The sequence below is a fragment of the Artibeus jamaicensis genome, unplaced genomic scaffold, assembly GCF_021234435.1.
Source record: "Artibeus jamaicensis isolate MK-2021 breed Jamaican fruit bat unplaced genomic scaffold, CSHL_Jam_final contig_475, whole genome shotgun sequence".
Classification (NCBI taxonomy): domain Eukaryota; kingdom Metazoa; phylum Chordata; class Mammalia; order Chiroptera; family Phyllostomidae; genus Artibeus; species Artibeus jamaicensis.
The window spans coordinates 2,104,840-2,119,489 of record NW_026521852.1 but is presented as its reverse complement, the minus strand read 5'-3'; the positions used below and the strand labels follow the sequence as shown (position 1 = coordinate 2,119,489).

The 14,650-nt window shown below is 45.4% G+C and overlaps 1 protein-coding gene across 9 annotated transcripts in view; it reads left to right on the top strand.

Annotated features, from left to right (window-relative positions):
- SRGAP2 (SLIT-ROBO Rho GTPase activating protein 2) overlaps nt 1–14,650 on the top strand; it is a 252,003-nt gene that overhangs the window by 216,509 nt on the left and 20,844 nt on the right. For all 9 annotated transcript variants that reach the window (XM_037155440.2, XM_037155438.2, XM_037155443.2 and 6 more), the window contains exons 15-17: nt 5,323–5,400; nt 6,323–6,457; nt 8,163–8,268. In XM_037155440.2, coding sequence (XP_037011335.1) covers nt 5,323–5,400; nt 6,323–6,457; nt 8,163–8,268 — 319 coding nt within the window. The remainder of the gene's footprint in view (nt 1–5,322; nt 5,401–6,322; nt 6,458–8,162; nt 8,269–14,650) is intronic.

The window sequence follows — 14,650 nt, the reverse complement described above, 5'->3', positions numbered from 1 at the left end:
AGATCATTGCTGGCCTCAATTCAGGGGCAGCCATTGTCTTTCCCCCTCTCTCTTTTCCTCTCTCCTGAAAAACTGGACCACTGCTCGTGTTCATTTTTGGAATAGTAATTGTTTTAGCATGTCCATGACTTACTGCATTCTGATCAGCTGCGGTTTTCATCTTATCTCTATTACTTGAAGTAACAGCATTTTTTATCACTGTTGAACAATCAGCAAATATTTATAAGCCCCTGATCAATGCTGGGCACCATGCACTGCCACATAAGAAAAAACAAAAACAAAAAACAGGGATAATGTGCTGTTGCTGTTTTCACCTGGTTTTAAATACATTGGGAGAAAAATAGTTGGTTTTACCTGGTTTTAAATAGTTGGGAAAAAATAAATACGCAAGTGAAAAGTTTAAAAGTGATAAGCTGTAGTTATTCAGAATGGCAATATAAGAAATTTCACAAGATAGTAATGATTAATGGTCAAGCAGTTGGCAAAGATAAGTCCAAACCAAGTTCAGGGGAGAAAGAGTTATTTGTGCGTAAAGGATAGTAAGAAGATGAGAGTCTGAATCCCTAATCGTTCATCCGTGCATTTCATTCATTCATTCATTCATTCATTCAACAGATAATATACACTGATTGCTCATTGTGTGTCAGCAATGCGTTCCTTTCTTCATGAACCTTATATTCTACTAAAGGACAAAGAAATAAAGGATCATTTGTGTAGTCAATAAATAAACAATATACAATATGCTAGGTATTGGTGAGTGTCATGAAGGAAAGTAAAGCAAGGTGAGGAGATGGAGAATGGAGAGGGGACACTGTACTAGGCAGTTTCAGGAGAAAGGCCTAGGGTCACCTAAGGTAACATCTGAGCAGAGCCCTGAAGGAAGTAAGGGAATGAACCATGTGGGTCTCTGGAGAAGAGTGTTTAGGGGAGAAGGAACATCAAATGCAGAGATCTTGGCACGTGTGAGAACCTGCACACAGGAGACCCTGTGACTGGAGCAGAGTGAGCAGGGAGGAGAGTGTGCAGACTCTTAGGGCTTCGTTAGCTGAGGTAGGTGTTTGGATTTTATTTGAGTGAGTTAGGGAAGCACTGGAGGATTTTGAACAGGGCATGAGCTTTTCAAAGAAAGTGTCTGCAATAGCCCTGGGAAGACATGACAGTGGCCTGGACCAGGCTGTTAAATATGGGTTGCTGGAAGTGGACAGGTTTTGGATATTGTGTTTTGAATGTCCCTGTCCCTGTACAGACACACACAGTGTATGAGGAGACAGAAACTTAGCACGTTTCTGTGGTGCCGCTCTAGGAAAACAGGTGTACTCACATACTGCTGACAACAGTGCAAATCCATCAGTCCCTTTGGAGGGGAATTTGGCAAAACTGCAATGCAGTTGTCCTTTGATCCAGCAATCCTTATAGGAATTTACTGTAAAGATACACCTCCAACATCATCAAAATACATATGCACAAGGTTATGTACTGCAACGTCATTTGTAATCGCAAAATAGAAACAACCTACATGCCTTTATATGGAAGAGTGTTTGAATAACTGGTATATCCACACAGTGGAATACTGTGCAGCTACAAAAAAAGAATGAGGGGGATCTCCAGGAAATGACAGGGAAAGATTTCAGGATATACTATGCAAAAGAGTATCTACAGCATGCTACCTTTGGCCCCAACAGGTTAGTTCAGTTGGTTAGAGCGGCATCCCCATATGCCAAGGTTGAGGGTTTAATACCTGCTCAGGGTACCTACAAAAAGTAACCAGCGAATGAATAAATAAGTTGAACAACAAATTGATGTCTCTCTCCCTTCCCCTCTCTCTGTCTCAATCAATTTAAAAAATTGAAAAGATAAAAGAAGTCATGTTACCTTTCATGCAAGAAAGAAGAGGATGTACAAATATACATGTATCTTCTCAACTCTGCAAGAAGTACAGGAAAGATGAATCCAAAAGCTAGTATTTTATTGGATATCTACACAGATGGTAGAAAAGGAAAGAATGGGGGGATGGGAAATGGGAGGGGAGCGACAGTTCTCTGTCTGCTCTTTTGTGTGAAATTTTGACTTTTAGGACTATATTAGTGTTCCTCATACTTAAAAGATAAATAAATGGATAAATAAAACAAGGATGGGCCCTGCTAGGTAGCTCAGTTGGTTAGAACATTGTCCCAATACACCAAAGTTGCAGGTTCAATCCCCAGTCAGGGCACATACAAGAATCTACCAATGAGTGCATAAATAAGTGGAGCAACAAATCAGTGTCTCTCTTTCTCTCTTTCTCTCCCTCTCCCCCTCTCTACCCCCTCCCTCACCCCTTCTCCTTTCTTCCTCTAAAATCAATAAATTAAAAAAACTTTAAAGCAAGGATGGGAGTAAAACCCCGAATGGAATAAAAACCTAACTGCATTACAAATAAATAACATAACCACCTGAGGACATGAGGAAGAAAATAAGTCACTTTGGAAAATAGTATTTTGATTATATACTGTAAGTCTAAAGGCAAAGAGAGCTGTATTACTATGGTCACTTTTATCATGGGGACATGGGGCAGCAATTTTGAAGCCATTCTATATGTATTCTAGGATTGGGGAAGTAGATAAATATATTGTTGATTTAAAGAAAAAGACTTACTACATTATAGCTGTTCAAAACAACATTTATTCCGTTTAACTTTTTCGCCAAATAGGGACTCAAGGTATTCAAACTCCCTAAAAACTGTGCTTAAAATGTACGTGTGTGTGGGATAGGGGATAACTTAATGGGGGTGGGGCCATAACTTTGGTCAGTTCTGAAGTGTTTGTGACCCAGCAGATGTTAGAATTCGCACATTCTTACTGTTTTCTTGTCCTCTGGGAAGTGGATATTACAGTCCCCATTATGAGAAAGCTGAGGCTCATCCCTAAATGGTGGTCTAGGTGGTCCAGGACGACGTAAAGGAGAAGGGACGTCAGGAACAAGGGAGACTGAGTTGGGACGGGAGAACCCCACCGTTTTCAGGAGGGAGGGAGTAAAGCAGTGTGAGCAGGAGGGAGTGGTGGAGCAGTTCGTTCAAGGATTCTCTAGGAGAGCAGTGCCCGGCGACAGCTGGATCCGTCAGCAGGACAAAATGCAAGGCTCTGTGCCATTTCCAAATCACATACCCACGTCTGACTGGTTTTATACTGAGATAACACGAAAAAGATCATGGATGTGTCAGCTTGGTTATGTGAGGCCTTACCTGCATTATAATAAAAAGCCATCTTCTTTCCCCTTTACTTTCTGGAAACCTACCATTTATTAAGGTTTGTACTTTTCTAATCTTTAGATTGGATACTGAAACCTTTGTCTTTTGAGCAAGAACACAGAACAGTCCTTCTAGAGCATAGGCTCTCGAAGGGAAAGAAACCAGACCAAAAGGGCCCTCAGTGTGTCTCAGGCCTCGGCCTGATTTCCAATAAACCTCCCTCTGATTCCTTGTCCTGGGCCCCAATTTACCAAAAAGCACTGAGATTACAACTCTCTTAGCAAGTCGTTGGCTTTACCAGCTAGAACACACTAAGCAGCCTGGCCCTGAGTTGACATTTTCTTATATTCTGCTATGGTTCTGACAGCTCACTGGGTGTGTGGCTGTTTCCGTGTTTACATTTTGTGATTAAACATTATGTGGCTGTTAATCCTATGTGTAACAACTAATATGGTAATATGATACTGTTACTAATGGGGTTTTATCAGGCTTCCCATTCTTGTGAAGAATATTCTGGAAATTCTCTTAAATGAGCAGGCAACTCAAGTCCTGTTACAAGCCAGGTAATTACTGTATTTTGCCATGTATAACGTACACTTTTTTTGCCCACATTTTTGAGAGAAAAATGAGGATGCACATAATACATGAGTATAATGATTACATACCATGGGTATAATAATTCTTATATAATGTGCACAAAAACACGGGTGTGTGTTATATACAAGGTAGCGCATTATGCACAGCAAAATACAGTAAATTTCCCTTGCTTCTTAATATTGCTTCATTGGGATTCAGGAGTTCAGTCCTTGTCCATGTGCTTTACCTTCAAAGGTCTAGCTCTTAGAATTGAGTCACCCCTCACCGAGAGGGTAGCTCTAAAACAGTGGGCAAAAGGTAGCCTTATTCTTTTGTTTTCCTAAAAAGAAACTTGTTTGAGATTTTTTTGACATCATAATTTGCGAGGGGTTGTGCCATAACAGAGAGACTTTGGCAACATGCCCAAGATGGAGACGCAGGACTCCTGAGAAAAACTGGACAGGCCTGCTGTGATTACGGATGCTAGTTCAGTCCAACCCTAGGGCCCAGCACTGAAGATGTGCTTTCTGGGTCCCTTACCAGGTTTGCAGTTGCATGTGCGGTGCTCTCTATAACCCATATCCGTGTTCACACTAACAAGTGGGCCCTGGTCTTCTCTGCACTTTCGCTTTCCCAGGCCCCACAGCCTGGTGTCAGGAATCAGTGCATGAGTGCAGCACTGATTTGTGCTGGGTTTGCGTGCTGGCACTGGTTCTTATCACTGAGGCATCTTAAGGCTGTTCATAACTCATCAGTCTCCTCATCTGGAAAATGGGGTTGCTGGTCACCTTTTACCTTTCTTACGTGGCTGTTCTAAGAACCAGTTGATTTCTTTGTATGAAAGCATTTCTTAGCTATCACCATACATGCACTTTTTAATGATTATGTCTACTAAGTTCTTATCATAGTGTAACATTGATGTATGTTTGTCTTTAGAGAAAAGCTGCAGTCAAAAACCAGTGGCTAGCACAGTGCCTAGCAATTCTGTCTGTTAACTGACCACTTGCCTTTTCATGTCCTCCCTTTTTCATAAGTATTAAAAGCATTGTGCCCTAGAGCAGCTGAACAGTGTTAGAACAGCTAAAGCAATCATTGTAATCTCAGACCTACGACACTCCGTCAATGGTACCTAATGGCTTGCCTACCATGCCCGAGGTTCTTGTTCCTGATCCTGGGTGATAAGAAGGTACCAGAGGGTCACTTCCCCATTTTGCAGATGGGAACACAGAGGCAAAGGTTGGGGAAGGAACTTGCCTTATCATCTCTCCAGGAGTCAGAGTGGAACCAGGTGTAGACATGTCTTTCTTTAAGTCTCTGACTCAGTCCTTTCTTTAGGTTAATGCCTTGTATCCATTCCAGTGACTTTCCACCATCCTTGCACATGTGTTCTCCTTTGGCCTAAAGAAGACAGAAAGGGCACTTAAATATACACGGGCTGGCAGAGATAGATGTGCAACTAAGCATGCAGCTATGTGGAGTTGCTTTTTCTTCTCCTTGATCACTTCTCCCTTACTTTCCAGGACTGCAGCATGAGGGGATTTTCCGGGTGTCAGGATCCCAGGTGGAAGTGAATGACATTAAGAACGCCTTTGAGAGAGGTGAGGAAACAGCCTGGAAGATAAGACCAAGTGTCTGCCAGCCTCCTGAAGTATTGGCTTCACCTGTTCTCCCCTGAGAGGTACCCAGAGGTTAGGAAGCCAGCTTGCCTCTCTTCAGCCCAGCACCTGCTCCCTTGCAGACATCTTTTCCTAGATATGCAGGGAGATGATAACACCCATCCCAGCTGTCTCCTCCTCAGCCGCATTCATCTTGCCTTCTGTGGATGATCTGCCGAAACCCAAGAAGTTAACTGTGGTATCTGGGCGGTTTATGGCTTCATTTGGAACCCTTGGTGGCAGTTAATATCAAGGCTAATGCTCCTGTACATCGTAGTCCATTTATTATTCTGTGGGCTATTAAGGTAATGGGCAAGCTTTGGCAATTTCCGTCACTATAATGGATATATATAGTTTCAATTTGAGGTTGGTCCAATCATTAAATCTAATTACATTTGATATGAAATTTTCCATAGGGAGCTCCTGTGTGATTGTTCTCTTGTAAGTAGGTGTCCTTTGTTGCAGGCCAGGAAGAGTGAGAGCTGTGCAGAGCGGCCGGCCTTCCTGGCCTCATTTTTTTCCCCCAGGAGCTCAATCCCAGCCTGGTTTCATGATTCTTATGAGAGCGCCTTGCTATGTCCCATCCCCAGCCCACAGGGAGTGTCCTGAGCTAGTCTGGCATAAGTGAATTTAAGCTAATAGACTCTTGTGCTTCTCCACTGGCCCACGGGGCCCTGAGCCTGAGCAGTCTTTGCTGTATTCTGTTTTTGGTTTGCCTCTGTCACGGCCACTGTGCTGGACAGAGAGCTGACAGACTGGGATGAGGACTTGAATAAGTCACTCCTGCCCCTGTCACCTCTGATTCATCCTATGGGTTGTACCTCATTCTCTCTTTCCCTTTTTTGGGGGGGTTGCTTATTATCAGGAGAAGACCCCCTGGCTGGGGACCAGAACGACCATGACATGGACTCCATAGCTGGCGTCCTGAAGCTCTACTTCCGGGGCCTGGAACACCCTCTCTTCCCCAAGGACATCTTCCATGACCTGATGGCCTGCGTCAGTAAGTACCGTCCCGGCCTCAGTCTTGCCTCTGGGCCAGAGCGCCTTGTAGCAACAGATAATAAATTTCCATGGGTCTTTTTTCTCTAAGCTCTGCCGTAATGCTTTCCTTTATTCCTTTTCTCCAGTGAAGTTTTTTCTCCTCATCACTCCTTCATCCCCTGGTGGGGGAGGAGGAAGAATAACATTTTAGTTAAGAATCTAAAACCACATGTCAGAGTGCCTGGGTTTTTTTCTTCCTGATTTACCTGAAATTCCTTTACTTCTCTGGGCTTAATCTTTCTTCAGTCAAATACGTTTATACTCATATATAAGACAGAGTCATTTTCAGTTATTGGAAGCTTATACATTAGTGCTTGTGATTTTTATGAAACAGAGGGCAAAAGCAGAAGTGTTACAAATATTTCCTGCATGTTTCTTTAAACATGGCATAGTTTACTTGCTAGATATTTTAATATGTGTTCTCCTAGGAATAAAGGCCCTCTGCACATTTAAAAGTAGCAATATATTTTTGCACAGAGAGGTATAGTCTGTTTTATCCTCCTCTTACTCTAAAATGTGGGGCTTAGAGAGCTGTTCCTGGCCATTTCATCATACTGGAATATCTTCTCATTTGTTTTCCATGGAAAACAATCCATGGGAAGTTGGATTAATCCCAGGTCATCCTGGAATCACACCCCATTGGAATGGTGGCTCCAGAGACTGGAAAAGTTAGTGCCTTGGAAATGGAGAAAAGATCCTTTTCCCCAGGTTGACCAGTTTCCATGCTCTGCTCTTCGCAGCCGAGTCTCCAGTTTGGCTCGGTACATGCCCTGAGCACTACCCTTCTCTGTTATTCTGAGAGCAAAAGACCCCAGAGCATTCGGGAATCTCCCGTTTTATTTTTTGACACACTGTTTGTGGGAATCTAGTGGAAATGAGTTCTGCGGGTGATTCAATATATGCATTCCCCTTTGTCTTCATGTCTTTTTCTAAGACTGGGCCTGGGTAGAATGTCTCAAGTAGACTGAGGCTACCAAGACAGTATGAGATACCTCGGCTGCCCGACTCCCCCCTTGAGTGTGCTCCTCATCCACTGCTCCTCATTTCTTTTTTATAAAAATATACTCATAATATATACACAAGGTATACTGTGGGGGTGGGGAAGCTGGGCATTATGGAGGCCACTATCCTGGGGCCACAGATCTTCTAGATATCACTGCTGACGTAGAGGCAGCCATTTCTCGTCTGTGGACACATTTGTCTTGTCTGCTAGACAGGGAGCGGAGCAGATGAGCCAGACTTGCCCACAGGATAAGGTGACGCATGCGTGGCGTGGGCAGGACAGGACCTGCCCAGGCTCTCTCCTTCCCCACACATAGGCCCTCCAAGGCTGGGTGTCAACCAGTCATAGCAGGTTTATGGACAGTTTTTAGTCTGTGGTTGTCTTAGTAAGAGGGTGGTAGATGCCTGGGAAATATCTCCAACCCCATCTGTGCCCAAGGAGCCTATACCTTCAGTCTTGCATTGGTAAGTGTCTAAAGCCCAGCATGTACCTCACCCTGAGAAGCCACAGGGGTGAAACCCTAACACAGTGCACCGGTGTGGTGTGGACTTGACCTGGCCACTCTCTGTCTTACACCTGCTGGTCATAAGGGCCTTCTTACTGTTTCTCCCCAGGGTCTCAGGCACAGTGGAGAGTAACACATGGCTTTTTTTCTTTTCAGCAATGGACAACCTACAGGAGAGAGCTCTGCACATCCGGAAAGTCCTCCTGGTGCTGCCCAAAACCACCCTGATTATCATGAGATACCTCTTTGCCTTCCTCAATCAGTGAGTAGACTTCCCAGTGAACAGCCGGATCAGACCTTGGCTTTGGCCACTGGAACCTTATATGTGGAACTGTGTCAGTTCATCCAACTGAACAAAGGTTTACTGAACACCTACTATGTGCTGGGCACAGATGTAAGCTGTAAGAATACATTGTAAAATAAGAAACAAAGGCCTTGATATCATTTAGCTCTCATTCCAGAGGAGGAGACAGATAATAGCAGAAACGTCAGGTAGTACTAAGTACTTAGAAGAAAAATAAGGAAGCATAAGTAAAGGGATGGAGTGCAGGGTCTGACTGGGGCAGGGGTGAAGGGAGAGCCACTGTAGGGGGACAGTCAGAAACAGCCCCTCCGAGAATGCACCACAAGCAGCAGCCCAAGTGATATGAAGGAAGGAGCCGCAGGGCTGTTCAAGACCGTCAAGTCCTGAATATAACGGGTTTGGATTTGGGAAGCCACTGGACAATTTTAAGCAGGAGTGTTATGCTCCGCTCTATATGTTTCTTTAAAAACCTACCAGCTGCTTTGTGGAGAAGTTACTGTAAGAGAGAAGACCATAAAGAGAAGCAAGGAGACCCTTCAGAGGTTACTGTGCCATCTCGGCTGGACGGGGTCCTATGACTCAGACTGGGGAGGCAACGATGAAGGGTGGCGAAGAGGAGTCAGGCTTGGGATCTATTTTGACATGGCATTGACTGGACTTCCTGATGGATAGGGTGTAAAGTGTGAGGAACAAAAGGAATTCTGCCTTTTAACATGAGCAACAGGGGAGTAGTGATGCCATCTGTGGAGTTAGGAAGACCAGGTCTGGAGGAAGGAATCAAGAGAAGGTGCCTATGTGGGCATGTTAAGTTGAGGTACCTGTTAGACCTCCAAGGGCAGACTCTCAATAAACAGCTGAATATAGGAGTTTGATGCTCAGTGGGGAAACCTGGAGTTGGTGGAACTGGAAGAGTCAGTCTGAGGGGACCTTGGGCTTGGATGGATCATCTCATCCAAGCAGTGTGGCCTTGTCCGGGGCGTCGGAGTCGCCATGTGACAGCCAAGTCAGCATGCAAGGACATATGATACTCCTTCCCTTGGGCATCTGTCTTTCCACACTGCTATCACTGCAGCATCTCATTCTGGGCCAGCATCGGCCTCCTAGGCCAGACGTTATATGGGCAACCTGAGTGCCAGATAAGGCCTGTAGATGTGTTTCCTTGCAGTCCACTATGCCTTGACAATATTGAGACATTTAAATATCAGAGATTAACTTTTTAAAAAATCTGGATTTCTAGCTTCTGTTAAACATTTTTAAATCCGTCAATACTGGATCCGCCTTTTGCACGTGGCAGCAGCTCCCTGTGGAATAAGGACTGCTGCCGAGATGAGGCAGGCCCCGCCCCATTCAGCACAGACCCCAGCGCCCCCCAGCACACCCCAGTACCCAGGCTGGATTCAGTTGTCATTTATCATCACTCTAGCTTTATGGTTTTTTATATAGTAGAGAAATGTTTTTCTAGATCCATGAATCTATCAAAAAGAGAGAACTAGATTAGACCAAGGGGCACATATTTCTTTGTGAAAATGAAGAGTCTCCCTAGTTGGTTGGCCTCTGCTTCAAATGAATACATGTTTAGAGACCTTTTCATGAGCCTCAGCTTGCTTATAAGTCGGCCTCACTCTGTAGGAGTCTGGGTTAGTGACCTCAGCCTGAGGCCTTTCTGTGTCACCCACACTGTCCTCTAGCCCTGTTCCTCTGGCCTTGCACTGCAGAGTGACAAAGGTGTTGGCTTTGCAGTCTGCCTCCTCCACGTGCCGTGTCTGCTCCACTCGTTAGCCAGGTCCTGACTCAGCACCACCGCTGCCTTTGAGTGTAGGGTGTTCGCATACTGCCCAGTGCGGGCTCATGGCGATGGGAAGTCTGGTAATGACTCTCAAGGCCCGTAGCCTTGTTTCTTCTCCTCACTGACTGTTACCTGCCCTCAAAGTGAGCCTAGTCTGCTCCCTAGAGCAAGGACCACAGTGGTAGGTGAACAGGTGGGGAGCAGGAAGGTCCTGGGGTGAACGTGTGTATGAACACAATGGCCTCATTCTCTTCCCCACATTTTCTTACTGCTTAAAGGAAGTGGGGCGCCGAGGGCGGGGGTTTGCAGGAGGGAAGAAACAGTGGAGTGAGCACCATGTAGCCATGGAGATGGTGGCCACTTTTGAAGGAAAAATGGGAATTGCATGGATTTGAATGATTACTTTGTTTTGTTCTACTTTGTTGTCTGATTTAAAGAAGATTAAGTTATTGAAAAGATGCAGCATTAATAATCACAGTGTTTCCTACAGTAAATGGAATGCAGGACACAGGTGATAAAGAAGATCACCTCCTTGGGATGATGACAGGCGATGAGTGGTAGTTACCAACAGGTGTAGGTAGTTGGCAGACCGCTCCTGTCCCAGATGTCAGGATCCTTTTCCGTCATCGCTCCGGGTCCTGGGTGTGCATGTGTTTTAGTTCAGGCTTTGGTCTTAGGTTGCACACATCCTCAATCTCAAGGAAGCAAAAAGAAAATTTATGTGTGTGTGTGTGTGTGTGTGTGTGTGTGTGTGTGTGTATAAAACTAGTGAACCCACTGCCTAACCCACTGCGTAAACCTTGGGTTCATGCCTCTCCAGAAGGCCTTGTTGATTATCCTGTGTTAGCATCTGCATTAATTAATTATCTATTGCTGTGTAACAAATGCCCTAAAACTTAGCAGCTTAAAACTATAAGCCTCTATTATTATGTCATAGGTATTATGGGTCAGGAATCCAGGTGCAGCTGGGGACCTGTGGCTCCAGGGATCAGGAAGGTGCAGTTGAGGGTGTCCCCAACGGGGGGAGAACCACTTCCACAGTCACTTATGTGGTGTTGGCAGCATTCAGTTCCTCAAAGGCTGTTGGACTGAGAACCCCATTCCTGGCTGGCTGTTAGCCAGAGGCCTCTCTCAGTTCACCACCACAGAGCTGCTCACAGCGTGGCAGCTGGCTTTTCAGAGCACAGGAGTGAGAGCACCCAAGACAGAAGCCACAGTCTTGTGTAACCCGACCTCAGAAATGACATCTCATCACTTCTGCAATAGCCCGTTCACTGGAAACAAGTTACAGATTTTAGCCTACCCTCAAAGAGAGGGAATTACACAGGGTGTAAATACCAGTGGGCAGGGACTGTGGGACTCACCTCGTTTCTACCACCCAGCGGGTTTTAGCTCCCCACCCCCGCCCGCAAATGTGGGTAGTTTCTTCTCACTGCTGCTGACGCCACTGCTTGCCTTCTGAAACCTGCCTTTTTCAAATTTCAAGAAATAATCATCCTCTAGTCTCTTGATAATCAAATGAGGTCCACAAACCAGAAGGCGATTCTCCCCCAGTTGGCGACACCCTCACTTGAGTCTTCCTGAGACCTGGAGCCACAGGTCCCCAGCCGCACCTGGATTCCTGACCCATAATACGTATGACATAATAATAGATGCTTATAGTTTTTTAAATCTTTTTTTATTATACATTTTTAAAGATTTTATTTATTGATATTTAGAGAGAGGAGAAGTGGCAGGGGAGAAGGAGAGAAACATCAGTGTGTGGTTGCCTCTAGAGCACCCGGTACTGGGGACCTGGCCTGCAACCCAGGCATGTGCCCTGACTGGGAATTGAACCAGCAACCCTCTGGTTCACAGGCTGGGGCTCAGTCCACTGAGCCACACCAGCCAGGGCTAGATGCTTATAGTTTTAAGCTGCTAAGTTTTAGGGCATTTGTTACACAGCAATAGGTTATTAATTAATGCAGATGCTAATACAGGATAATTAACAAGGCCTTCTGGAGAGGCATGACCAGCAGCATCAGTGTCAGTCGAGAGACTGTTAGAAACACAGAATCTCAGTCCCTCCCCTTCCAAGACCTGTGAATCATAATCTGTATTTTAATGAGGTGCCCTGGTCAAACTCATTTTCACCAGGGGCCACATCAGCCTCACAGTTGCTTTCAAAGGGCCGAATGTAATTTTAGGACTGTATAAATGTAACTGCTCCTTAACTAGGGGCAAGGAACAAGGTGTCGAGCCAGAGAAAAGAAGGTGGAGAGTGAATTCGGCCCTTGGGCCCTGGGTTTGCCACCTGTGGCCTAGAAGCACCCACTCTAGGTCCTCAGACTCTGCTCCACAATCTAAAAAGGTGACTCAGTGATGCTTCTCTTTCATGGTTAAAACTGTGCTCGCTGCTGTCCAGAAAAGCCAAGTCTTCCTCTAAACTTGACCAATCTCAAGTGCCTCCTTATTGGCAAGGTTCTGTCTGGGTTGTTTTAGTTTTCAGAGGGAGTATTTTGGCTTCTGTATGAGTCAGACAAGTAGAATTGTGGCTAGATTGTCTTGGAGATTCATAGATGCTTATGTATTTATTCACTTAACACATATTTATTTAGCATCTACTGCGTACCAGGCCCTGTTTCAGTTACTGGCTACCTAAGACTGCTACATAGTTAATGTCTGACCTCGTGGAGCTTGTGTTCTATTGTTGGAACACAGACCAAACAGACAAGCACACATATCATATGGCAGAGGAAAAGGGCTGTAGAGAAAAAGTAAAGCAGGTAAGGGGGCTGGAGAGCACCAGGGGTGGGGATGACGGGCTTGCTCTTTAATACGCAGTGGTCAGGGGACACCTCACTGAGCAGGGGACAGTGGGCAGTGGCGATGTAGGAGGAGAACTGGGGAAGAACAGTGTCCCAGAAGCCACAAAGAGAAGTATTTCAAGGAGGGTGTGAGAACTCAGTTAAATGTACCGACAGGTCAACTAAGGAAGGGGCTGAGCCCTGGCTGGTGTGGCTCAGTGGATTGAGCACAGGCCTGTGAAGCAAAGGGTCGCTGGTTCGATTCCCAGTCAGGGCATATGCCTGGGGTCCAGGCCAGGTCCCCAGTAGGAGATGCATGAGAGGCAACCACACATCTTTCTAATGTTTCTCTCCCACTCTTTCTCCTTCTCTTCCTCTCTCTCTAAAGATAAATAAATAAAATATTTTTTTAAAAGAGAAAAGGCTGAAAAATGATTTAGCAGCATAAATATCACTGGTGACCCTGGGGAGTGTTGTCTTGATGGAGAAGTGTCGTTTCGGGAGAGAAGGGTGCTGATGGTGGAGAGGTCCACAGAGTAGGGTAGTGTCCAGGGTAGAGAAAGGACGAGGCCCTGACACATGCTGCTCCATCATGGGTGAACCTTGAAAACATCCCATCGAGTGAAAGAAGCCAGTCACAAAGGCCACATGTAGTATCATTTCATTGATGTTCAATGTGCAGAATAGTCTGACCCATAGGGTCAGGGTCATTAGCCAGGGCCTCGGGGGAAGGGAGAATGGAGGGTGACTGCTTAATGCATACAGGGTTTTCTCTGGGGTGATGAAGATGTTCTGGAACTGGACAGCAGTGATGGTTGTGCAATATTTTGAATGAACGAGAAGCCACTGTACACTTTAAAATAGTTAAAGTAGTAACTCTTAGGCTTTGTGTATTTTATCAGATAAAGAAGGGGAGGGCAGGGGGAGAAGGTGTCCGTCCTCCAGGACTCCCATAACAAAACACCACAGACGAGGTGGCTTAAACACTAGGAACTGATTTTCTCACAGTAGTGGAACCTGGAAGTCCAAGATCAAGATCAGTCCAGCAGGGAAGTGGTTTATGGTGAGACCTCTCTCCCTGGCTTGTAGATGGCCGTTTTCCCAATGTGTCCTTACCTGCCCTTTCCTTTGTGTCCACACTGGGAGAGAGGGCTGTGGTGTCTTTGCCTTTTTGTTTCTTCCTCTTTTTATAAATCCCACCTGATGATAGGTTTATTGGTTTTAGAGAGAGGGGGGAAGAGAAAGAGAAACATCGATGTGAGAGGGAAACATTGATCAGTTGCTTCCCATACGTACCCCAACTGGGTATCAAATCCACCACCTAAATATGTGCCCTGACCTGGAATCGAACCCTTAACCTTTTGCTATATGGGATGGTGCTCCAACCAACTGGGCCACCCAGCCGGGGCTCCTTTTCCTACAGCTCTCCTACCCTTATAACTTCTTTAACCTTAACTATCTCCTTAAAGGTCCTGTCTCCAAATACAGCCGTATTGGAGATTAGGGTTTCAACACAGGAAGTGGGGGTGTGGCACAATTCCGTCTGCAGCAAAAGAGGTGGGGAAGAGTCAGAGTCAGAGACAGCTGGTACAGATAGTGCCCAAAGAATTTCATTATGGAGGAGGAAAGAAATGGAATAGTAATTTGGTGTGGACATGGGATTAAGAGAGAGGTCCTTTTTTAAGATAAGTGGTATTACTACATTTCTGTGCTGGCGGGAATGACCTAGCAGAGGAGAAGAACTGATGATGAAGGAGAGAGAGTGGGG